At 47.3% G+C, this 24,779-nt stretch overlaps 1 protein-coding gene across 1 annotated transcript in view; it reads left to right on the top strand.

Annotated features, from left to right (window-relative positions):
• Window positions 1-23,543, top strand: part of PDLIM4 (PDZ and LIM domain 4) — a 48,142-nt gene extending 24,599 nt beyond the window's left edge. Inside the window, exons 4-7 of the mRNA XM_038150317.1 lie at window positions 11,762-11,934; window positions 15,973-16,130; window positions 19,841-19,961; window positions 20,854-23,543. Of these exons, the coding sequence (XP_038006245.1) occupies window positions 11,762-11,934; window positions 15,973-16,130; window positions 19,841-19,961; window positions 20,854-21,058 (657 nt within the window). The 3' untranslated portion in view covers window positions 21,059-23,543. The remainder of the gene's footprint in view (window positions 1-11,761; window positions 11,935-15,972; window positions 16,131-19,840; window positions 19,962-20,853) is intronic.
• Window positions 23,544-24,779: the final 1,236 nt, after the last annotated feature.

Raw genomic sequence — 24,779 nt, 5'->3', positions numbered from 1 at the left:
CAGCCATCTTTTCTGACAGATATTTTTTCTTACTAGACTTTACCTATGAATAATATTAAATGAGGAACAAATGTGCAGCAGTTCCACTGCCAGATATAACTTCCTGAGGTTTAATGCAGATTGGATTTGAATCTGACTATTAATATATGTTACATATGGATCTTTTTAAAAATTAGACAGTTTTATAGAATATAATGAAGGGGGTAGGGATGTACTATTCTGAATCCAGACCTACACTGCAAATATGTAAATCTGGGGAGTAGGTATGTAAAGCAGATGTGTTTGTGGTAGGGCACTGAGAGAGGTGTGTGAACAAGGGTACACAAGTACAGGCAGCAGATTCATGCTCTTGCTTTTTTTTTTTTTTTTTTTTTTGTGCCTCTATCCATGTGTTGTCTTCCTTAGTGGCTTTTTGGGTTTCCCAGAGAGGAGGTGAAGGTGGTTCCACGCACACCTCCAGGTTGCTGTGCTTGCACCCAAGGTGTGTTGGTTGATTCTTCTCCCCAGACCACCTGTGCCTCCAGTGTGGTTCATGCTGACAGCCTGGAGCACAGGCCAGCAGCTGTGTTAACCCAAGTGTTATCACTGATGTCCTCTGACCTGCGTGAGGCTGAGGGTGACCATCAGCACCCAGAGAGAGCCAATCTTTGCTGCAGGTACCAATCCCCTGGGAGCAGAGCCCCCAGGCATGGCTGGGGTCCCTGTGGAGCGATGCCAGGTGACCCAGGGCTGTCCTGTGCTGTGTTCATTCAGCCCCCCTGGCAAAGGCACGTACTAGATTGTGAGAAGGAAAAATCTCATTGTAAAGTAATAACTTGGCTCAATATGTGCAACCTTTAGGTGCACTTCCTTGCATCTGGAAAAAAGCAATCTGCTTCGAAACACAGGGAAAAATTTCTGCTGGAATTCTGCCCTCAAATCACAAAAAGAGGCTGGGGGTTTGTCCCTGAAAAAGATTTTGAGAGTTTTACCCCAAGTGGCCTTTGCAGTAATGTGGAGCACATATTCTTTCTTCCTCCAGGTTTTCTTCTATATGCTTTTTCATCATACTGGACAAAGATCTGTTGAAAATCTTGACTTATGACTACAGTAACTCTTGCCTGAAACGTGTGAGTGTAAGCAGAATACCTCAGTCTGAGTGATTTGTAGGAAAGTCTGTATTTCTGTTATTACAATTTAGGTTTTTAGATGTAATCTTTGCCTTGAAGGCTGTGAAATTTGTAGTTACCTTCTGTGCAGGGGAACTTGGAAGGTGTGGAGTAGCTGCTGAGTTTTCCTCTCCCCTTTTTCTAAATCTGTTGTGGTTTCTCAGTTGAGCTTTCTGGTAAACCCCTACTCAGAGTCCAAAAATGTGATCAATCCTCCTCATTAAAACTTTGATTATTGCCATGACTGTGGGGAATAGCTGCCCTCAAACTGAAGAAGCTGGAACTGGAGAGCTGCTTTTTCACAATTAGCAGGAGCAGCACTGAACAGGATGAGTGAGTAACTTCTAAGAAAAATAACTTTATTTTTTTAAAGCAGACTTTGGTTATCAGTTGGTTTTGCTAGATGAGTCTGTCCTTAACAGGAAGGACCTACAGAGGAGGCCACAAATGCAGTGATGTTCAGACTTGCAACCTAAAGAAGGGCTGCCTGTCTGATGGCCCAGAGATGGGTGGAGGTGGGACCTACCGGGATACTGGGGACAGCTCAAAGCTTTCCAGCCAGCAGCCAAGATTTCCATCATGCAGACATGACATCCTTGCTGACCTGTTGGGATCCCCAGTCTCACTTGGCATGGTGCTGGTGTCCTTGTGGGCACTGGTCCCAGCCACTCCTCCCCAGCAGACAGGGGGAGTGGGAGCACCCATCCATCACTTTCTGGGGATCCCACTGTTATTGGCTTCCTGTAGCATGAGCTTGCTAGTCAAAACACTGCCATGCAGGGCTAATAAAAAGAGAGGATGTTTGTTTTATTGTTCATTCCCAAACTGCCAGAATTGGCAGCTCTCTGGCCCAGGGGGGCTGGAAACGTGGGCTTTGGGGACCCTGTCAGTGCTGACTGATAACAGATTGAGTGTGTGGGTGGGAGAATAATTGCAGCAGAAATTAAAATTGTCATCACGTAGCCAGAGCTGGAGTAGGATGCAAGTCCTCCCAAACCTGGATGCTTGGCTGAAATAGCTACGTGGGGTGAAAGGCTGGGTTTCCTCTGGCAGTGCAGACAGCAGAGGCACTTCCCACAGTTGTCCATGGGGAATGATGTCCTGGTGCTACTGAGCTAGCAGAGCAGCCCCATGTCATTCTCAGGGGATGGATGAGGGAGGTGCATCAGCACTCGTGCTCCTCTCTTGTGCTGTGTCCTGAGCAGTGGCTTTCCCAGCCTGACCCTCATTGGGAGGGTGAGCTCTGGGCAGTGGAGGAGCCACAGCACCAGGGGAGTTGCACAGGAACAATGGGAAGGCTGTTTCTGCTCATCACTTATTAATTATTTTTCCTGTGTGTTACTCTGTTTTTGACACCCAGGTCTCAGTCCACAGAGATTTGTTGTTAGTTTGCTCAGGTGCCAAGAGTGTGGCTTGCTATGTGAAAATGCCAGCCAGAATGGGGTGAAGAGGAGGGACTGGGACAAACTTGGATCTGCTGTAACTGTTTGAGCAGCCTAATCCAGGCAGTGCAGGGTGTGAGCCAGCCCAGTGGAAATGTGAACACACCTTCGTTTGCTCTTGGCAGAGGGGCTCAGGTGTGTCTGGTTGCAGGACTGAGGATCTGCCGCCTCTCTTTGCACATGGCAACCACCCAGCATGGGCTCTGCAGCATCATTCCTGGGAGCTTTTCATACTTGCCCTGACTTCACAAATAGTATCACTGCTGATTGTGCTTGCTCCTAATTACATAAATGAAATCATATGTGGGCTTCAGGGCAGCGTGAGCCTCTGGTGCCCCAGCTCTGGGCACCCAGGGACAGCAGTGGGGTCCCACAGCCGAGCAGGGAGGATAGTTGGCTGCTAACCTGTCCCTTAGAACTGATTTTAATACCTTTAAAAATGTGTTAAATATGCTCATATTTACCTTTTGCTAGATTATATAAATATATATATAATTTATTTATTTTTTTACTAAGGGTGAATGTCTCCTTATGTAATTAACTGAGTAATGGATTTAAGTTAACTTTAATTAGATGGAGTATTTGTTTTAAGTTCTCTGTGGGTTGCTGCCAAGCAGGAAACTTCTATGTGCTTCTTTGCAAAAGCCTGGCATCGGCCATGCTGAGTTCTGTGAGCTGGGGGTTAAAGCCTCCTCGCTCGAGAGATGGAATTTCCTTTCTCAGGGAGCCTGACCATCCTTCCTCCCCTGCTCTTGGGTCAGGACGGGCCATGCCTGCTTCTGGGAAAGCTCCTGCTGTGACCCCCAGTCCCAGCCAGCAGGACACCAACCAGCACTCTCCTGAGGAAGGAGGGAAAATGTCTGCCTTGGGGAAAACAAAGGATGAGCTCATGCCCTGGCACAAACCCGGGCTCCCTTCCATGGGAACTCACAGCTCGTTGTTTGAGGACTGATTTAATAGCAGAAGCATGCTGAATGCTGACAGCCACTGTGGGTGCATCAGCCGTGAGCTCCGGGTGCTCAGGCAGCATTTCACACCCAGATATTGGGGTTTTACACTACAAAAAACACTAATCTAATTTACTGGGTGAAGAGGTTACACACACATAGCATGTGCACTTGTGTTTACTTTTGCCTGTGATATAATACTGCATCATTTGAAAACAAAGGAGTTTTCTGAGTACCGCTGTAACATCTTGAAGCTGTAACCTTTTATGTGAAATTCTCTGTGTATGTCTTAGGTAAATCTTTGGTATGTCTATGTGTATGTCTTAGGTAAAGCATCTTTGAGTTTTGATAGTCCTGGTATATGAAAGAGGCAAAAACAATATTAGGATAAAGGAGGGAAAAAATGGGAATGGAAACTTCAAAATAGTGTTTTCTCCTGTCCAGGTAACTTGAACAATTTGTTCTCATTGAAGGTACATAGGAATTATACTGAAATGATAACAGAGGGGGTTGGTTTGGGACAAAACAAAATGCTGTTGGATTAAGTGCTAACACAGACATATACTGTGTTATTTTACTTGATAACATCAGTTTCAGTGATGACTCCATTAACACAGGTAAGGAAACTGCTGCTTGTGTACTCAGAAGTGCCAAGTGTTAGGAAGCACAGGTGTAGCTCAGTGTTTCTGTTCTTGTCCATCAGGAAAAACAGCTTATCCCCTTTCACTTTTCCTTCTGTCTCACTTAAGAGGAATTAACTGCTCTTGGAGGTCACTTGAGTGGAGGTAGCCATCCCCAGTGCTGCAAAGAGGCATGCTCACTGTGGTCCCTCAGGATGATCAGGCTGAAGCAGCTGCTTCCATCCCCTAAAGCAGCTCGTGCCACAGAGGGCTGGGAAAGGCTGAGACGTGTTTTCGAATCTACCTGAATTTATCTTTTTTATTAATGAGGAAAAACAAAAAGTTGGGACAGTCTAAAATGAATCAATGTATCATCCTGTTGCTTTTGCTGTGTTTTCCTGGTGCACCTTACCGTGGCTTTTACAGGAGGTTCAGATAAGCCATGCTGGTGAAGTAGGCACCTTTGGTTTGAAGCATATTTTTGTAGCCTGAATCTTAGCTTGCCGGTGAAACTTTTAGTTTTAATTAGCTGCTGATAATGATTATGGAAAGAAAATCAGAAAGTGTGATATGGTAACACCTGAAAATGCAACAATTTCCCAACTGAGAGAGTGACAGTAAGCTGGAAAACATTATATCAGGGCATAGTCTGTTAGTGTTAAGCTCACCAGGTTTGTCCTATAAACCAAACAGCAGATGGTGAATCAAGTGATTCAGTGGAAGCATGGACTGAAATGGGAGCAGCAGCATCTTCCCTGGGAGAAAGGGGGCAGTCAGGAGGGCAGTGGACACTTGCTATGATGGTTTCAGGTTTTTTTCCCATCTGTAGTGGATATTATTTTCTGTCAGTGGGAAAGTTAATCCAACAGCAGCCTGTGCATGGTGGGGGCATCAGTCCAACCTGCAATGAGCAATGCCCTCCTGTTCTGAGCTTGGAAGGTGACCCTGAACACTGGGATCTAGGACAGTCCTCTCTAGGGCTTAGACTGGTGTTGAGCCTACCTCTAGTGAGGTGGTCACCTGGCAGGAGCTTGCTGCTGCTGCTGGGCAAAGGAGGAAATTTCAAGGCTCTTCTACCAAGATATTCATACAGAGCTCTCGTCTGTCTGCTGGGTAAAAGCCCCTCGCACACTTGATGTTAGAAATGTGCTCTCTGCGCTGTGCAGGCAAGATAAATGCAAACACATTTTAATCTTGACAATCTTAGGTACCTTTTTTCCATTGCTGTGGATTTTTAAGAGACTGCTGGTGAGCCAGGTAGGTTAAGGGATGAAGTCCTGGCATTGCAGCTCAAGTCTCTCCTGAGCTCTTTAATTTGCACGAGGGTGCAGCTTCTCCCTGGAGCTGTGGGAGGAAACATCCATTGGAGCCTTGCTGATGGCATCCACATGGCTGCTCCAAGGTGGAGAAATGTTTCTGCTCTTTGAGAGATTTGTCCCTGGGTTGAATGTGTGCTGGCCTTGTGCTATACCTTGTGCTATACAGAATCACAGAATGGTTTGGGTTGAAAGGGGCCTTAAAGCTCATCTAGTTCCACACCCCTTCCCTGGCCAGGGTCACCTTCCCCTATCCCAGGTTGCTCCAAACCCCGTCCAATATAGCCTTGAACACTTCCAGGGATGGGGCAGCCACAGCTTCTCTGGGCAGCCTGTGCCAGGGCCTCACCACCCTCACAGGAAAGAATTTCTTCCCAATATCCCATCTAAACCTGCCCTCTGTCAGTGTGAAGCTGTTCCCCCTTGTCCTGTCACTACATGCCCTTGTGCAGTACAGCCTGTCCTGGGAATATGGGCAGGCTGGGGCTCCACCAGGCTCCAGCTTGAGTCATGTTTCATGTGAACATTGTCTGCAGCCTTTTTCAAAAAGATCATCTGATTTTTTAAGAGTTTGGTCTCTTACTTAGAGAGATCTGAAAAACTAATTTGATACTTAGCTGACAGCTGTGAAAGGAGTGTAGTGAGAAGGATGTGATGGATAAGGCTTTCCAGCAGACTGTGGTACACATTTGCTATGATCCAGTTTAAACCCAGAAAAGTGAGGAAAGCTAAGTCTCTGTGTATAAACCGCAAAGAACTTTGAAGGTTCAAAATATACCCAAAAACTAGATTAAAACCAAATGAGGCTAGATATTGGTGCCAAAAAAGGATGTATTTTTTATTTCATAGTAAAAGAGACAAAGAGAAAGAAAGAAAAAGAAGTGTGCATGGGGGGTGGAGGGAGAGAGAGAGGGTGTGTGATGGGTTAGGTGGAAGTGTATCACCCATCTGAGGGTCCCAACAACGTCTGGTCTCGTTTTGTGTCGTCTTCTTGGTGCTGTGGGTCCCACATCACACTGCCACATGCCAAAGAGTGCAGAATTCCATGGATTTTACACTTTGGGCCAGGTGGGAATGCCCACCTGCCTCCCTTGAGGGGCCTGTTTGCCACTGTCCCTTTTAACACTGAGAGTCTGTTGCATCATCTCTGGTGTAGGGTCTGGGGACCCCTTTGGGGTCAAAGGTTTATTAAACCTCAACACAACAAAGGACTGAATAAGGAAGAAGGGACAGCAGTGGGAGTGGGCTGATTGACAGAGGCTCATCCACAAAGTGGCTGCTGTGCCTTTTATACCCTTGGGGTTGCCTCAGCCAAACCTGGCCCCTCCTGAAGTCCATCAGTCAACTGTTCTTTGCTGTCCCTTGCTGGAGACCTTCTTGCAGTTTGACTGGAGGTGAGGTGTTGTCATGCCAAGCCCCCCCAGCAACAGGCTTTCCCCATGCCCAGCTGGCCCATGCAAGGGACACATGTGCACGTCCTCCCTCCACATGTCCCTGACAACCCAGGCTGTCTGTGGCATCAATGCAGTGGGGGGAAAAGGGGACTATGGGGAGAACAGAGGGTGTGCAAACAACAAACTACAGTAACATAACATACATCAGCAAGACTTCTCCTAACATGCACACAATATTCATCCCTTAGTTGTGAGAGCCAATCATCATATAACCCATCTATAACACATCTCTCTCCTCCCCACCCTCGGGTGTGAGGGTCTTTGTGAGCCTGGCAGCTGTTAGCCCTGGGGCTGTGGTCTCCTCCCCAACGTGCTAAGCTTGTACTTTGTGAATGTCCCCAGTTCCTGAGTTTCATCTTATCTTCATCAGTGAACAGTCCAGGGCCTCACTCCAAAGGCGTGTGGTGATATTCTGTGCAGCTTTTGTAATACAGTTCTAAAAGTCCTTCATGAAAATGTTTAAGTCAAAAACTGTAATATTTCAGGCTCTGACAATGTTGAAAGGGGAGCTTGGCAGAGTATTTAAAATCTGTCTTGTAAAAGAACCCACACACTCAGTTTATCCAGCCTCAGCAAATTAGACCTGACCGTTTTTCCTTAATCTTTTGAGCTGAGCAAAGTAATGGAATCATACTTACTAGAGCTTTTGAAAGTTAGACTGAAGGCTGCTTAGTCTGTAAAAGCAGCATATACACAGAACATCTGAACTGTGCTTATAGGGACATATATGTTAAAATGAGTGTAGCTTTTAAAATTCATCCTTTTCTCCAAGCTTTGGGAGCAGCCTTTGTCACAAGGGTTCCCCTGGGACTTCTTCTGAGGCTTTTTTTGGAGAATCAATCCTGTTCCTTCAGCTGTTGGGCACAGTGTAAATCACTTATTTGCATTGAAAATAATTTTGCATTGACATACAATTGCATTGTATGTCTGTCCCATACACCCCCCACTGGGAGGTAATAATAAGATTTCCATTTCTGGGACATCTGAACTGGTTCATCAGAGATGAAGCAGTATCTTTACTTTTTAAACCTGGGGGGAAGGAGAAGAGGGAACTGCAGCATTGCATTGTCTTCTGTGCAGAGGCTGAGTCTTGGCTTGAGGGTGTGAGGTTGTACTGGGATATGTCTTCAGGCTTAATTGCTTGGCACATTTGCATGATAGAGGACTTGCAGTAATGAACTTCATCCACAGAAAGCCCTCTGCTAGGAGAGGCCAGAATCAGCTGGCACTCAATTACCCAAGCTTGGAGCAAGGGAGAAAGAAGCCAGAGGAGGAGCTGAAGCAGACAGGCTTGTCCTGCTGTTGCTGGATGATGAATGCAGATAACCAAACACGGTCACAAGAGGCGCCTCTTCCAGGTGGCTCTATGGCTGAGGGATGCTTTACCTCCTGGTGCATCAAGAGCAATGCTCGTGTCTGTAATTCAGCACTTTGGCAGCAAACGTTCAGCTGGCACCGGCCCATCAGGGTCTGGTTTTGAGAAGAGGCTGAATCTGAAGAACATCAAACAGAATGGGCTGAGCCAAGCATGGCCTTCAGCTCTGTTTGAGTCTTGTGTGGTGTGTGAGAACAGAACCGGCAGCCCCAGGATTAGGAAAATAAACAAGGTGCAGGCAATTCCTGTGGGGATGGGCACCCACATTGCAGGGACAGAGCTGCTGCTGGTCCTGTCTGGGCAAATCTGCCACCACCATTGCACAAGTGGGCAGAAGGAGGGTGGACTTGGGGCTTGGAGGTGCAATTTAGGAGATATTTCCAGCTCTGCCTCTGGAGTTTGCTCCCAAGGAAGATTTCTTAGATACGCCGAAGCTATCATTGCTCAAAGCCCCTTCAAATCCTGTCATGGGTGAAGGGGCTTGCTTGGAGGTTCTAGGAGCCAATGTTGACCTATCAAATTATAAATCTTCAGTTTTGATCTCAAGTAGTCTGGAAAAAGGAGATTAGTTATTTTGTTTGTACTTCTGGTCTTTTAAAAGTCTAATTTATAACATGCTGAAGTAAATGAACTTGAAATGCTTTGGATCAGAATATGAAGTCTGATGTTCTCTGAATCTCTGTGGTCTCTAGAGCTAAGGACTTGCAGTTGAAAAAGGGTGGGAGGACAAATAGGACATTTTGCAATATGCATTAGAAAAACAGCCAAGCATGAGAAAACAAATTGGGAGTTTCTGGTTTGTAGGCTGAAAGAGTTCTCCTTGGTGAGAGTTCACAGGCCAACTCTTAAGAAGGGTTTGCAAACTCAGTTTAAGAAAGGCCATAAAAAGCAGGAAGAAAATCCAGCAAAGAAAAGCAAATTAGGCCTCGAAGCAGGGGAAATTTGAGCTGATCTTGAATTTGACAACTGGAAAGAAATCCATCCGGTTCTGGGTTTCTGAGGGTGAATGTGAGTGTTTTGCACAACGTGAAGCCTTGCAGAGGTCTCTCAGCCTTTGAGGAAGAGGAGACTGAGCTCTGGCCTGGGAGCATGGGAGCAGCATTTTGTGCTGCAGGAGGAGCCTCTTGATCCCTCTGGATGCTGCTGGGTCGCTGTGGCTTCATAACATGGCTGAGCAGAGGAAAGGTGAGCTGCCACCACCATGAACATCCTCCGCCCACAGAGACAGGGAGCTGGTGGCAACTGGGGATGCCAGGCAGTGCAGGAAGGACTCTGTTTCCTCCCTTCCATCACGGGCCTCCTTTTTGGAGAGTGCCCAAGCAATAAGTTTTAGCTTTATAGCAACATTTGGTCCTGATGTACAAATTGCTGAGCTTAACAGGGACAAAGGGGCCACGCTTTACAAACTACCCTGGATTTAAGCAAGTCCATGGAGATGATGGTCTGGAGGTGCTTTGCTGGAGGAGGTTTCCATTCTGGAAACAGCTGCTGCTCCCCAGCAAAGGTCTGGATGGCACCAGTGTGCAGGAGCGCATGAGGTCAGAGGAGAGGACCCAGCCTTCTCCTCCAATCACCCTGGGACTGAGTGTGAATCTGGCCCAGATAATTAAAGGTAATGACTTTCTAAAAGCATTGCTGTCAGTGCTGTCACCCATATGGGCCATTGCTTTTATCCCAAAAAAATTTTTGTGATCCTTTTCCTCTCTGCGTCATGGTTGAGTGTTTTCTTTATTTCCCTTGAAATAATAATCTAAATCTGGGAACTGGGAACACATTGCCTGCTGGTGTGTATATATATATATGGTTTTTTTTTTAAGACTATAAATTGGGGAACAGTTAAAATTATATTATTCCTGGCAGCAAAATTCCTTTTTTAATAGACAATTTGAAGTTATTATGTTGGAAGCAGTTTTCCCCACGTGTTTGTGCATGTGTGGTGTGGAGGGAACTGTGCCAAGAGGGCTCCAGGCAGCTTCTGAGGCAGGAGAAGTTGCTGGGAGCTTGCTGAAGGCTGCAGGTTTTCAGCTGATGATAGGGGAAAAACCTCAACGACACCATCTTTCAGTTCTTAAGCTTGAATTTATCAATGGACATTTTGCCTTAGGAAGAACTGAAGAATTGGACTTTCAAGATCTTTTTCTAGCAGGATCTGTTTTTTACTTCTCTTAGTTGTTTGTTTTTACAATGTTTGTGAGTGCCAGTGCATTCTCCTGTGCACCAGGGATAGACACTTGTTTCTAATTAATATTTATTGGATTATTTTAGTCAAAAAAAAGCTTTGTATCAGAGCCCCACAATATACACTTTGTTATTTGTTCACAGGATGGTGTTTTATTTCCCAGCTTGGCTTTTTATCAGCTTCAATCTACTGAAAAGCTGGTGGAGAGCAGCTGTGTTGAGGAGCTGCCCCAGAACAAATTAAACCAGGTTAAACAGATTCCAGCCTCTTACAGCATCTATGTCTTTCATCAGTCCAGGCATGTTTGTGACTCACATGGCTGGAAATAGCAGCCAATGTGTGTCCATGGGCTGTGTCCAGCTTCCTGCTGCTTTTCCGAGTTGCCGGGGTTAGCTCCTCTCCCCATACTGAGTTTTTGCAGGCAAAGCCTGGCTCAGGTGACATTAGCAGTAGGTATTGCTTGGTTTGTGGGTGTGGATGGGACTGACTAATAGCACACCCATGTATGTGGAATTCCATGTGTGTGGAATAACACATAGGTAATGTTTGACATTGGTAAAATGGTAAAATAATGTGGAAAATTTGTCATTTAATGGCATGTGAGTTCCTGACTTGAGGTCATATGACAAAAAGATTTCCACAGTTTGCCTTGGGACTTAAAAAGCAAATGGAAATATGAATATCAAGCTAAACCCTTGACTGATGTTTCTCGTACTGTAAATGACTAATCTTATTTGGGAAGAAAACCTTCCTAAATGAATGTAGATCTGTGTGGACAAGGGTGGCTGCAAGTGAAAATCCCAGGACTGGTCCCTTGGCCTCAGGTGTTGCCCATCCTGCCCGTGGAGCTGCCTAGCATGGGTTTATCCTGTTTTGCTGATAGAAATGGAAGGGATGGCCCTGAAGTCAGGAGCACAGCAAGTGTGCTCAGAGTGATGGAATGTGGAATAAGAAGTAGACTCACAGCCTTTCTTTTAAAGAAACAGCACATATGCTTTTAAATAAATAAATAAATGCAGGAGAAATAAATGCAGAATATTTGGCAGTGGCTCACCATGGAGAAACAGCAAATTCATTTGGTTGGGGACCAAGGGGAGCTGTGTAGATGCAGCACAATTTAACTGCAGGTCAAGCCCGAATTTTCCTTTTCCTGCTGCACATCCCTGTTTTTCCATAGCACACATAAAATGTTATTACTGCAAACTGCATGTCCCAACACAGCTCTTCCATGTACATCACACACTATAAATCTCAGGTTTTCTGCTTGCTTTCTCTTCCAGGACAGTGGCCCTGCCCAGAGCAGGAGGTCGATGTCCCATGGAGCTGGGGGCAGCCCCGTGGACAGCAAGCTGAACGTGCAGCATCACCAACCAACCCGGCTCTACGCGAACAACAGCTCCGAGTCAGCCCTGCCAGGCCAGCTGAGTGGACTCCACATCACTCCTGCGCACAGGTAGGACCAGGGCAGGGCTTGGTTCTGCATCTGCTGCTGCTCCTGCAAACTAGGGTTCAGCGAGTGCACAGAGGCTGTTGTGCTCCTGAAGCTCCTGAGGTCATGGAATTTTAGACTCACTTCAGTTGGAAAGACCTTCAAGATCATCCTCTCCAACCACTGACCTAACTCTGCCAAGTCCATCAAGACACTGGGCTGGACCCCTGCTCTGTTGGTCAAGTGTAGGTGGGAGGAGAAAAGAGACTAACCAAATAAACAAAACAAAGTAGAAATAAAAAGGCTTGGAGACAGCAATTTCTGAACAAAATGGCCACATCTACATAGGTAGCAACTGCAACATTAAATTGAAGCTTGTGATGCTGAAGCAATGCTCAGGTATGCATCTTGGTGAAGGTGCTCACTCTCCAGGTCTCTGTTAAGATCCTTCTGTTGCTAATGTGAGTAGCTAGATTAGTGGCCCCTAGGCACGGTCCCCCATCTGGGATTAATGCCAAGGAAGACAAGAGGAGGAGACGTTTAAATTGGATATTAGCAAAAATTTCTTCACCAACTAGGTTGTCAAGCCCTGGCACAGGCTGCCTGGGGCAATGGTGGAGTCGCCATGCTTGCAGGGACTAAACAGATATGTGGATGTTTCTCTTGGGGACATGGTTTAGTGGTGGCCTTGGTAGTACTGGGGGAATGGTTTGGCTTGATGATCTTAGAGGGCTTTTCTAACTTAAACAATTCCATGGCTCTGTGAGTGTCACAGACAATAATATTTTGTTTTTTCAAAGTGTATCTCCAAGGCAGGATGGAGGGTGCTGCCCTCCTAGGAGTGGGGATCAGACCCACAGACCCAGGAGCCGTTACTTGCCCTGGAAGCTGGAGATATTGGCTGAAAGGATGAACTCCAGCAACTGGGATGCTTATAAGTGTAAGATCTGCTCAGTGCAGCTCTCCAGGAGGCTGAGAAATAAATAATGCTCCTAGGAAAGAAAAGGCTTTTGTGTAGCCAAGAATGGTTTGGGTGAATAACTCAGACTTTGAGACAAGCCAGGTTGTGGACTGGGATGCTTTCACATGGCTTATGAGGATCTTGATTTATGCTCTTCCAAACTGGCAAAATGTCCTGCAAGAAAGTAATGTCTGTATCACATGCAAAGAGAGTTTCTTTTCAGCTTGGGAACTCTGTGTCTGCATGAATCTGTATTTCAGTGATGCAGCAAGCCAGCTCATTGCCTGTGCTGCTCCGGGAAAGTTATTGAAGTTGGAAAGAGGAGAACTGCACAAAAAATAGAGAACAAAGTCTGGTGTTTCCTGCAAATGAACCTAAAGCAAGGACATTCACTTGGGTCTTTGAGTAGAATTGGGGCAGGAGTGCATTTTCTTTGCAGTACATTTTCTCTGATGAGGCTGGGCTGGTGTCATAGTTTGACACTGGCCAAATGCCAGGCACCACTAAAGTCACTTGCTAACCCTCTCTTGCTTTCAGCTGGGTAGAGGACAGGGAAAAAGAAATATCAAAGGGCTCATGAGTTGAGATGAGGACTGGGAGAAAACGCTCTAAGGGCAAAACAGGTTCAAATTTAAAGATATAAAGTAAATTTATTATTAACAGAGTAAGAGGAGGCTAATGAGAAGTAAAATAAGCCTTTAAAACACCTTTCCCCCCCCCCCTCCCGCCCCTTCCTCCTTCCCAGTGACAGTGCAGGGAGACAGGGTGTGGGGGTTTTGGTCCGTTTGTCACTCAAGATCTTCTGTTTGCTCAGGGAGAGGAATCTGATCTCTGCTGTGCTGTGAGTCCCTCCCACGGGCAAACAAGTGTTCCCAAAACTGTTTTGGTGTGGGTCACTTGTCCATGGGGTGCAGTCCTGTAAGGATAGGCTGCTCTAGTTTGGAAGCCAGGCCGCTCTCTCCATCTCTGGAGCAGGAGCCCTCTGTCCATTGGGGTCTCCCACTGTTCACAGCTTTCTCTGCCATCCACCTGGTCTGCCGTGAGCACTTTTCCCATGGGCTGTGAGTTTATATTTGTATCCTCTGTGGACTTCCTGCATTACAGGGGGACAGTTTGTTTCACCACAGTCTCCACCATGGCCTGCAGAGGAATCTTGGCTCCAACACCTGGAGCACCTCCTCCCCCTCTTTGTTTTTCCACTGACCTTGGTGCCACCATGTTGTTTTCCCTCACATGTCCTCACTTCTTCCTCTCTGACTAGAAGAAATGCTGCTGCTCATAGATACTATTGCCAACAAGTTCCACTAATTCAAAGATTCCTGCAGGATCCCACAGCACTGAGAGGTCAATTTTGTCTAGGTTCTGCACTGGGGAGTCTCTGGCCATGTTTCCAGCACAGGCCAGGCCCTGCTGCCCTGTTTCCAGCAGTGGTAGCCGCGGTGCCGGCGCTGTTTAACGCCTCTCTTCCCTGCAGGGCACGGGGAAGGAGAAGCTGCTGCCCCCTGCCCCTCTGCCCGCAGCGTGGCTGGGCAGGCGTGGCTGGGCAGGCAAGGCAAGGCTCGCCACGGGCCGTGCTGAGGTGGCGGCAGCCGCAGCCGTGTATGGCCACAGGCCGTGCCAGGGATGGCCTCCGGCAGCAGTGCCTCGCCATCCCTTGAAAATCTGCCCCACATTGCTTTGATTTTCTACTTAAATATGTCATCACAGAGGTGTTACCAACCTCTCTAACTCGGCCACCAGTATGTCCAGCTTCAGAGCCAGTAGAGATTGGTTTTGTCATGGTGGAAACTTCTAGCAGCTTCTCACAGAAGCTACCCTTGCGGGCCCCCTCCCCGCCCCTGCTGCTACAAACAAACCAGGCTGTGCCAAATCAACACAGCTGGCCAAAACCTGCCCTTTACCATTGAAAATGTGTGAATTGATGTAGGAGTGAACTGTAGCAGGGTAGAGAAGCACTTGGAGCACACCTGCGGGGTTTGGACTGGCTGGGAGTCACGGGGATGGGTCCGTGGCTCTGCACCAGCGTGGCTCACCCTCACCTCCCAATGGGGAGCAGAGCTGCTGGGCAGTCACTACCAGAATATAGAGCTCTAGCCATTCTGTGAAAGTTACTTTTGCTGGAGGTTTTTCTCTTTCTTTCTTTCTTTGAAAGTGAATGTTATTTCTTTTGTTTATTTGTTTAAGCAGACATGACTATAGCATTGGTGGAGAAAATGATCCAGATGGTAGCTGAAGTATGTGAAGCTGATGGAGTTCAGGGCTCCTGCTGTTTTTACTGGTTTTATAATGACCTTGATGACCTGCTCTATAAAAAGGAAGAGGAGCCCCTTCCTCTGGAGCTGTGCTGTGTCTTGGGGCCTCTGGAGCACAACAGCACTTGGATTCAGCTTTTCTCAGCAGGATATTTAAGCATATACCTGAAATATATTTGATTCCAGACCATGCTTTTCATTTTTTGATGAATCAAACTGAAATAATGGTTTAAATTGCTATTTGTTGTCTGTGCATCCCAAATGCTCCTCATAGAGACCAGGAGCAGCTCCAGGCTGAAGGCTGGAGGAGGGGGTTACAGAGCAGCCCCCAAGTCCCCCTCCCTGGTGAGGTGGTTTTCTCAGTTAAGCTGTGCTCTTGTTTGTGATGTACCTACAGTAACACCAGCTTCACAGGAAGCACTTGTGGGTGGTGAGGGATTTTGCTGTCCTGCCTGGCACACACTCTCCAGATGCCCTTACATGGGGTGGGTGCATGCCCTGGCCCTACACAGTTAATGAAATGCATGTTTTTTCCCATTTTATCAATAAATTCCATAGGTAGCAAAGCAATTTACAGCATTTGCAAGCAGCTGCCCTCTTTCCTGAAGGCATCTGGTAACTGGGCCAGCCCTTGCTGTGTTGCTCAATTGGAGCCCAACAGGGAACAAGTTTAACCTCCTTGGTTCAGCAACTGTTCCTGTGCCAGACATACCTCGAGGCAGGGAAACACATGAGAACAGAGGTGCTTAATTGAATCTGTGGGAATGTGGAGATTTTAGTACCTCCCTGATGAGCTGACAGTAGCTGTTTCTTTTTGACTCGAGCCTTTCTTTCTTTGCTTTAAACCAGCATTGACCCTGTGAAGTCTCTTCCACGGAATAGAAATGGGATTGATGTGGAGTCCGATGTCTACAAGATGCTTCAGGATTATGAAAAGCCCATTTCAGAGCCAAAGCAGTCTGGATCCTTCCGGTACCTACAGGGCATGTTGGAGGCCAGTGAGAATGGTAAGGAGGTTGGCACCCAAGCACCCTCCTGTGAGGAGACCACCAGGATGGCAGGTTTCAAATCAGTGTTTCACATACTCCTGCTTGCCAGATTTTGTTGCTGACTTGAGCACTGTGTGAAAGCTGGATTTGTAGCCAGCGTGGCAGCTGTTTTCTGAGATGGTTTCTGAGATGTGAAGGCCTTAAGCGGTTGTGTAAGATCACTGCTGGAGAACCTGGTCTGGTTAAGTAAATGGCATTTGCATAAGGACGTGGGATGGTCCTCAGCAAGGCAGGGATAGAGATCAGGAGCTCTTGGCTCACTTCTCAGGTCTGTCACAGCTTCCTGCCCGTGTTGTTAACACATTAAATAACAAGATCCCCAATCTATACATTTCAGCTTCTTTTTTATTTTATTTGCCTTTCACCGTTAAGTCTACTGGGGCTTTTATGTTCAAATTTTTAGGCTTTGCTTTACAGTCTTACAGGGCAAGACTCCTCTTTCTGTTTCCTTCCAAGGGCCCCATACTGCAATCATATGAATCCAGGAACATATCTTTTATGAGAAAATACCAACTGCTGTAAATCTCATTATGGAGCCGTGAGAGGTAGTGAGTTGGGCTGTTGCATTTCAGTTTCTGTTTGTCTAAAATGTTGGAGAAGTCTGCTCTTTTACTAGAAGGATGTTGGTTCTTGCTTCACAAGAAGCACAATTGCAGGTAACTTCTGATCATCATGGAATTACACCATGGAATTCCATTGGTTTTCTTAGTAGGACTGAGCCATAGTTGCAAAGCATGAGATAGGATCAACCTCAGAAGCACTGGGTATATTATTGTATTTTATATTAGTATTACAACCCCTGGATTGGCAGAAAAACTGATGTAAAATACAAGCCCCAGTTGGACCTTCAGGTGCTTCAAGACCTCCAAGAGCAAGGACAAATCTCCAGTCTCCTTGTTAGAAGAAGTAAATGGGAAGTGATTGTGTTAATCCCAGTTAGCAACACTAACTTCCTCCCTTCTCTGTGCCAGGGAAAGGGAACAAAATTCAAGCTTTGCTGTTTTGCTCCTGGCTCCCCTTGCATCCTGCAACCTTGGGCTGGCAGAAACCCAGAGCTAGGAGGAAGGGAGAAAGAAAAGGCTGGGGAACAAAGAGGTGCCAGGACAAGCCCCCACATCCTGGGACTGTGCAGCCAGTCCTGGATGTGTGCTCATCAGCATTCTCTTGCCTCTAGCCCATCACCAGTGCAACACTCTGTGTTTGACTGGAGCCTGACAGGCTGCTTTCGGGTACCAGCTAGTATGGGACAGGCTGGAGCAGTCACTGTCACCTGGCTTCTACCATTGTCCCTCTCAGTAGTGTCCCTCTCAGATGTGTGACTGCCTGCAGGCACAGCCTCACTTATGCCTTGGTCATTCCAATGCTGTTTATTTCACAAGGGATGAGAAATTAGGTGAAAAGCATCCCTGCTTGGCATGAAGCTCTGTGATGTTCCAGCACGTTTTCAATCCCAAGTGTTCCTGCTGGGTTTGTTTTACAGCTGCCACCCCTGCTCCTTTTTCCTTAAGCCTAAAATTACACATTTTGACCTGAGCCTGCTCTGCATTGTCCTTTTAAAGTCAAGCTCTCCTCTCCCAAGGAGCTGAGTGTCTTGGACAACGACCTGTTTTATATGGAATGTGTTCCTACTGGAAGCATTTTAGCTCTATCCCACACCCTTAGGGAGCAATGCCCACCCTCATCTGCGCCCATAACCCAGAAAGGACAAAAAACTCCAGCCATAACGGGATGGCATGGTTGAGGCTGTGGAGTTAAAGCATTATGCTGCCTTGCTGAAGACCATAAATCACCATGAGACTGGGCTGGTAAATAGAAGGAAATGATACACAGTTCAAGAAGATGGGAAGCAGCCTTCCCTGCAGGGTTCATTTTGCTGTAAAATCCCTTTTTTTTTTTTCTTCTTTCCTTTTTTAAGCAGCTTATCCAAGCACTCTGCATGAGAGGCAGTGACAACTTAACTGTTAAATGTTGGCAGATGAGCCTGTCTAGTCCAAGCACGCTGTGTCTCATGCTGGGGGAAGCCAACAGCTTGAGCAGTTGCTTCAGTTTATTCCCAGCAAGGCAGCGGAAGGATTCAACAAGGGGCTTGGCTGGAGCCAGCCAAGTACTGGGGAAACTCCTGGGGTGGAGTAGCCCTGCTCCGCTCTTGGGCAGGCACTCTTGCATGTATGAAAGCTCTTGGCACTGCCAAACACTGTGTTGTGTTTTGGGGAGGTGGGGTCTGGTGGGAAGTTGGTCCTTTTGGTTTTACCCACTTGGCTGGAACTGCTGGCAGCGTTGGCCTCTGTGTCAGAGCTATGGCTGGAGAGGGGGGCTGTGGTGGGAAGATGCCTGTGCACCCCAGGGGATGAGTGAGGTGTGCACGCTCCTTCCCATCTGGGCCCAGGACAATAAGCACTCCTGAGACACACTAGATGGGGGAGCAGTGGTCTCTTTTCTGAGTAATGCCCTTCAAAATGTATCTGTGGTGTGACCCTGCCCTGGGTCTGTGAGCAGCCATAGTGATGATGGATCAGGCTCCAGGTACCCAAAGTTCCCTTTAGGAAAGGCAGAGATGCTCCTGGAGCCGTGGGAAGCACTTATACTGGATTTTGCTCTGAAGCTGCCAAATCTGGCACAGAGTTACGTGCAGATACCTCTGTCAGAAAGTGCTTGTGGCCTACCGAGACCTTCTGGGCATCAGGGCTTGAAGCACATGTTTACAATGGAACCTGGACTGAAACACCTTGGAAGCTCAGGGAGTGTGGCAGGTTAGAACTCTGGAGAATGACTTGTTCATCCAAGAGCTCCTCTGCTGCTTTTCCAAACTCTGAGCCAACGGGTCCTTCTTCATGAGCTTTTCCTTTCTACAACCTTAGGCAATCACAGAGGAACCGTAGATCAATATATGCCAAACAGACCAGTCAGTTGTCAGCTGTGGAAAACCATGCAGTCAATACTAGAAGCTTTTAAGTATCCCAGGAGTTGGCAACAAGCATGTTGGTGTTGTCCAGAATTGGAGGGCAGAAGGTAGAGGGTCTGTAGGGAGTGGGAGCAGCAACACTGCAAATTCTGCTATGATATTTTTCATATGCACAAAATCTTCATTGCTTCCTTTCCCATTGTTGGACCTTCATGAAAGGAGGCTTGGTGCCTCAGAAGACCTTACCTTCTATCACAGTATTCTGGTTTAGATTATTTGAGCTTAAATGCATGCTCTAGGAAGAAAAGTGCATGTGATCCTATTATTGTTTGGTTCAATTTGCCTCATTCTTTGAAATTCTTTCATCTACATCTCCTTGACAGATGGTGGGTCTACCAAGTGTACCTGAAATGTTGCTGTAATGGAACCTTTTTTTTTCTGTTGGGGGGGGATGGGGAGGGGTGGCTTTGTGGCTTTTCTGAGCTCTTCACTTTATGACTTTTAACCAAGTAGTATTACAGTCAAATTAACCTCTCCTTCTAGATCACAGCTGCTTTGCATTTTGACAAGGTCCATGCCTGTTGAGCTGGTGCTGTCCTGGAACTTCCAAGGGAGATGCAGATCCTGTTATGACAGCCAGGCTCATCTGACTCCATAAGGGAAAAGGAGAAAAAAAAAAAAAAAAAGGGAAGAAGAAGAAAGAAGAGGGGGAAAAAAACAGCCACAAGAGGCTGAGTTTTTAATCTGTCTTTATCATTCTTGGCAGGTGAAAAACTTGACAAACTGAGCAACCCGCGGAACATCAAGTCCCCAGTGCCAAAGCTTGGTGGCCCCATGTCCGGGCTGCAGATGCTCCCCGAGTGCACCCGTTGCAGGAATGGCATCGTGTAAGTGTCGTGCCTCACCGGAGTCCCCGGTGCACTGGGGACAGTGGCACTGGGACATGGCTGGGTTGGGTCCCGCCCAGCATGTGGGTTAGAATTTACAGCAGAATACCTTGAAACCCTTTCTGTTTTTTTCAAACCATATCTAAACCTGAGCAATACAGTTTGGATTGCCCCTTTTAAGGGAATCTCGCAAGGGATGATTTATGGGATGGTTTGTGCCCTGCTTATCATAGTAGCTGCCCAGGGACTATGAATAGCACCACGGCACCAAGCACTCCTTCACTGCCTTACAAGGGCTGGCGGGAGAAACACCTTGAGTGTTGAGAAGAAGACAGCTGTTTTGTTTGTTTGTTGAAGAGTTACTCTCTGACAGATGGATGTTTATTTCAGTAAGTATAGGTGGTTTTAGGCTTTGTTTGTTTTAATTTATGACCTGTTGTAATTTATGTTCTGCTGTAATTTACATCCTGCTCAAGCCAAATTTGCTGGCTGAGTGGGAGCTGTGCAAATGCCTGCAATGGTATTCTTGCTGGTGCTGTGTGAGCGTCTCTGCTCCACAGGTCATAGTGCCTGCAGATGCTGAGCCCCAGTCCTTGCAGGATGCTGGCTCCTGATTTTCAGATCCAGGCTGAGTGTAGATATTTAAGGCTCTGTTTTGCGTCAGGCCGTGGAGCAGTGCTGCTGGGTGTGGAACATCTCTCCCTGCAGAAGCATAGTGAAGCCACACCTGTAGTGAGGTGGCAGCTTTGGGTGGGCTGAGAACCCCTGATAACACCCTTACATGTCCCTGCACGCTGCTTTCCTCCATTTACTGTTTCACTTGAGGCAGCAGGAAAAGCTGTTCCTGCTCCTTGTTTCTCCACCTCACTTGAGCTCTCCCTGTCTCTCCCAGGGGCACCATCGTCAAGGCTCGGGACAAGCTCTACCACCCCGAGTGCTTCATGTGTGACGACTGTGGCCTCAACCTGAAGCAGAGAGGGTATTTCTTCATCGAGGAGCAGCTGTACTGCGAGACGCACGCCAAGGAGAGGGTTAAGCCCCCCGAGGGATATGATGTGGTGGCTGTTTATCCAAACGCTAAAGTTGAACTCGTCTAAGGCTGGCCTGTGCTCTGGAGAGCTGGGGTGGCCCACCCACGTCCTCCTGCCAGCTGCAAGCACTGGGGCTGTAATCGACCCCCATGACCAAAGCCCAAGTTCAAATGCCTTTTCCTAGATAAAACCGTTTACACTTGGGATCTCCGGGGAATGGTGTTGAAAGCATTCAAACAGGTTTTGCCCTTCTTTTTGACACTCTGCTTTTTGCTGTGTTGGGTTAGTAGTCTGTGCTGTAATCTTATCCAAGATCTGTGTAAATATTGATTAATTCTCTACTCTCTTTCATATAAAACCTGTATTCCTTTTTTTTTCTTTTTTTTTTTTTGTGCCCTCCTTCTACTGAAGATGTTTTAGAAGATGTTTTAAAAGCTCAAAGAAAATAAGGCACTTTAACAAAAGAAGCTGTCTCTTCTGTCCTGACCTTAATCTCCTGTCCTGTGGCTGCCCCAGTGCTTCAAAACCAACCCCTGAGAGTCAGGACAATACCAGTGGGTGCCTCACTCAGCTGCATCCCAGCAGATGTGCCAAGGAAGGGTGGTCTCTTAAAACAGTAATTACAGTGAAACTCTCTGGACCAGGGCATTGCATTTTGAGGCTGACAAGGACTGATTCGAGTTCCCAAGAGATCTCCACACTGAGTGTGTGATGAGGCCTTTTTCTTCCTCCTTCTACTCCTAATTTGATTATTCTGTCATCCAATGACTCAAGCACACCTTAAAAGGACACTGCAGCAGTCTGGAGCACCCTTTGATTATCCCCACCTCCTGCATTTCTGCCCACAGCTGCCTTTGCTGTGGCCATTGTGACAATTCCCTAGTTTTTGCTATAATTTTGCAGTCCTTTATTTCTAGATCCTCGGATTGCTGCTATCTGGGTCTGCCTCCCAGCTGGGAGCGGGTAATAAAATCCCTCCAGGCATTTAGGGAATAACCAGAGCTTGGGTGAGCCCCAGGTCCTAAGGCAGCAGGATTGTGTTTATACCCATCTCCCAAGGCTGTGCTTTCAGCCAGGTCCATCATCCACTTTATTTGACAGGGAAAGTATTTTGTGGCTCTTGAAATGTTTCTTTGTTAGAGAAATGTGGTTTTTTTTCATGTTAGTACTTAAAGGAAGGAGAGAGTTGACTTGCTCAGCTGCTGGGTACAACAGCCTCAGTCTTCTTCCTCCTCATTTTGAGAGAGGGATGTGGGGGAGAAAAAGAAATGCTTGTGCTTGCTTTCCTTCCATGGAAAAGGAAAATAAGAAATGTAGTGATGGGCAAAAGACCCCTTTCCCTCCTGGCTCTCCATAAGAGGGAAAATTGGGGATTGGAGGAGGGTTGGGAGCATGATCCTAGTTGGGGCTGAGCAGGTAATTTCTTCCTACAGGTTCTGCACCCCAGAAGGGATTTTAGGGTGTTACTGGTCTCCATCTAGACCTCTTCATGCAATGCCTTACAGGGACCCAGCAGCCCTGGGCTCCCTCCAGCTGGGTACCCCAGAGATGCTGGCTGTGTGCATTCCTGCTAGCAGGGGACATCCACCTCCCCCTCCCTTCTGCCATCAGGAATTTTTAATTATTAAAGTACAAGAAACATGGAAATTTTTATCACAGTGCTGAACCACATTTTTCTTGCATTTTCATGGCCTTGCTTGGTCAGTTGGACCCTCTGAAGGGGGGAATGTTTGGGATAAGTGTAAAGAAGGACACATGGTAATCAGGGGGGCAGCATTACTGCCCTGGTTTGCAGGGCTCTGCTTGGGGCTCCTTGGGGTGCCCTTGTCAGAAACATTTATTCTGAATTCCTCTGTTATCTTTATACATTGCTGGTTTGAGCTCTGGTCCCTGTAGCTTGAGAGTCCAGGTTTCACTGAAATCCAGGGCTGAATACAGCCCAGCTGCATGATGGAAGACTCCCAACACGAATGGCACAGGATGCTCTTCCCTGTTTTCCAGGCAGACAGCTGGAGCTGCCAGAGGTGCTGTTTGTCACTCCCTGGGGCTCTTGTCCCCGTTTGACTCTACCTGCATGGTGGCGGTGTCCTGCAGGATGCCAGGGATCTGCGGGCCTGACACAGGGAGCACCAAGAAGTTCATAAGTTGGTTCATTGCCCTCATTTTAAACACCCAGCTGAGCAGGCTGCTGCCAGGGCACCCTTGGTGGTCTTGCCCAGCTGCCACACCAGCGGGAATGCTGGGCATGGAGCTGTTCTTCTGATGATCCCTAATGATCAATATTTCCACATGGCATCTCATGATACCCTTTCTTAGGAGTAATCAGTTCACCTGATCCCCCTGCAGAGCTTGGAGCTGCCTCACACAGGCCCATCCCAGGCCACATGGTTTCCAGGCTTCAGGCCACCCTGTTCCTGTTGTGAGGCTTGCAGGAGCAGCCACAAGCATCACCTTCTCTGTCACTAGATAATGCTGTTAAACTCCGTAAAATGTGGGGAGGGTACTGTTTGTATGAACCAAAAAATAAAATTGTATTATGGGTTTTGTCTCACATCACTTGGCCTTTGCCTGGTCTATGTGTGTGGGGGTCCCCTGGCATCCAGGTGAGAAGGACACTGGATAAACTTCAGAAAGCATCCTGGAGATACAACTTGCACCTCCATGCCAATTGCCAATGTGAATTGCTTTCCACATTTCTTTGAGAGCTTGTTTGAGGTTTGGCCTGTGTTTGGGGGAGAGTTGGTGTGGGTTTTTTTAACTTGAGACCTTCCTGGGATCCTGCATCCTGTCAGGTGTGGAAGTGGGAAAGGCCACTGTGTCTCTGCCTGTTGTGTGATCCCCAGCTGGTGCCTGGGTGCTCTCCACCAGAGTGACCCAGCTCACCCTGTGATGGTCCAGAGCTTTGCTGCATCTGCCCCTGCACAAGGCTGATGAATTTTGGTGATGTTTAATCAGCCCCAGTGACACTCCAAGGGAACCTTCTCCCACCTGCTGTCACTGCTGGAGTGAGCTGGGCCTTCTTCCCAAGGAGAGGTCACTGCTGACCCTTGGAGTACAGAAGCCCGCTGGGTGGTGGGAGTGTGGGGGATTGGGAGGTGAGGGCAGGCTGGGGTTAGCAGATGTGTCAGAGGGATGTTTGCTTTTGTAGGCCAGTCTATAGGTCTGGTTTTAACAGCTGATTGGGATTCAAATCACTGGTGTATGGGAAAGTCAGAAGGGATGTGAGGTAAGTGCCTCCAATATTTAACCTGGAAGGTTTGATTTGGCAAGTGTTCATATATGGAAATAGTTGTCTGTATGTGCCTAAAACATTTAAAAGACAAAACCTCTGAGGATCTGCATGTGGCAGAAAAGGTTTCCATAGGGGAAAGAAAAAGTTTCCAGTGTGGGTCTACGTAACTCTATGTCTAATTTGTACACATATTCAAATAATTGATATGGTTATGACTCTCCAATTAGTGGTTTTTCTATTCACCCTTGAATACACACATGTGTTGGATGTTTTCTGTGGTTCAGCCACCACCATCCCCAGCCCCTCTGCCCTGGGCATTGATGCTGGGGGGTTTCAGCCCCTTGGGGTGATCCCCACTGTGAGACTGAGGGATACAGAGAGCCTGGGCAGCTCTGGAGCCCCCCAGACCCTCTGCTGCCCACACAGCTACTGTGACCAGCCCAACACTAGGAGCCTCCTCTCTTCTTCAGGAAAAAAGAGGCACAAGCTCTACTGTGATGAAGCACAGCATTTATTAACTAAATGAGGTGGGACCAGGGCCAGACTGATTCAAGT

Source organism: Motacilla alba, chromosome 13 (genome assembly GCF_015832195.1).
Source record: "Motacilla alba alba isolate MOTALB_02 chromosome 13, Motacilla_alba_V1.0_pri, whole genome shotgun sequence".
Taxonomy (NCBI): domain Eukaryota; kingdom Metazoa; phylum Chordata; class Aves; order Passeriformes; family Motacillidae; genus Motacilla; species Motacilla alba.
This window is presented reverse-complemented; position numbering and strand designations above follow the sequence as displayed.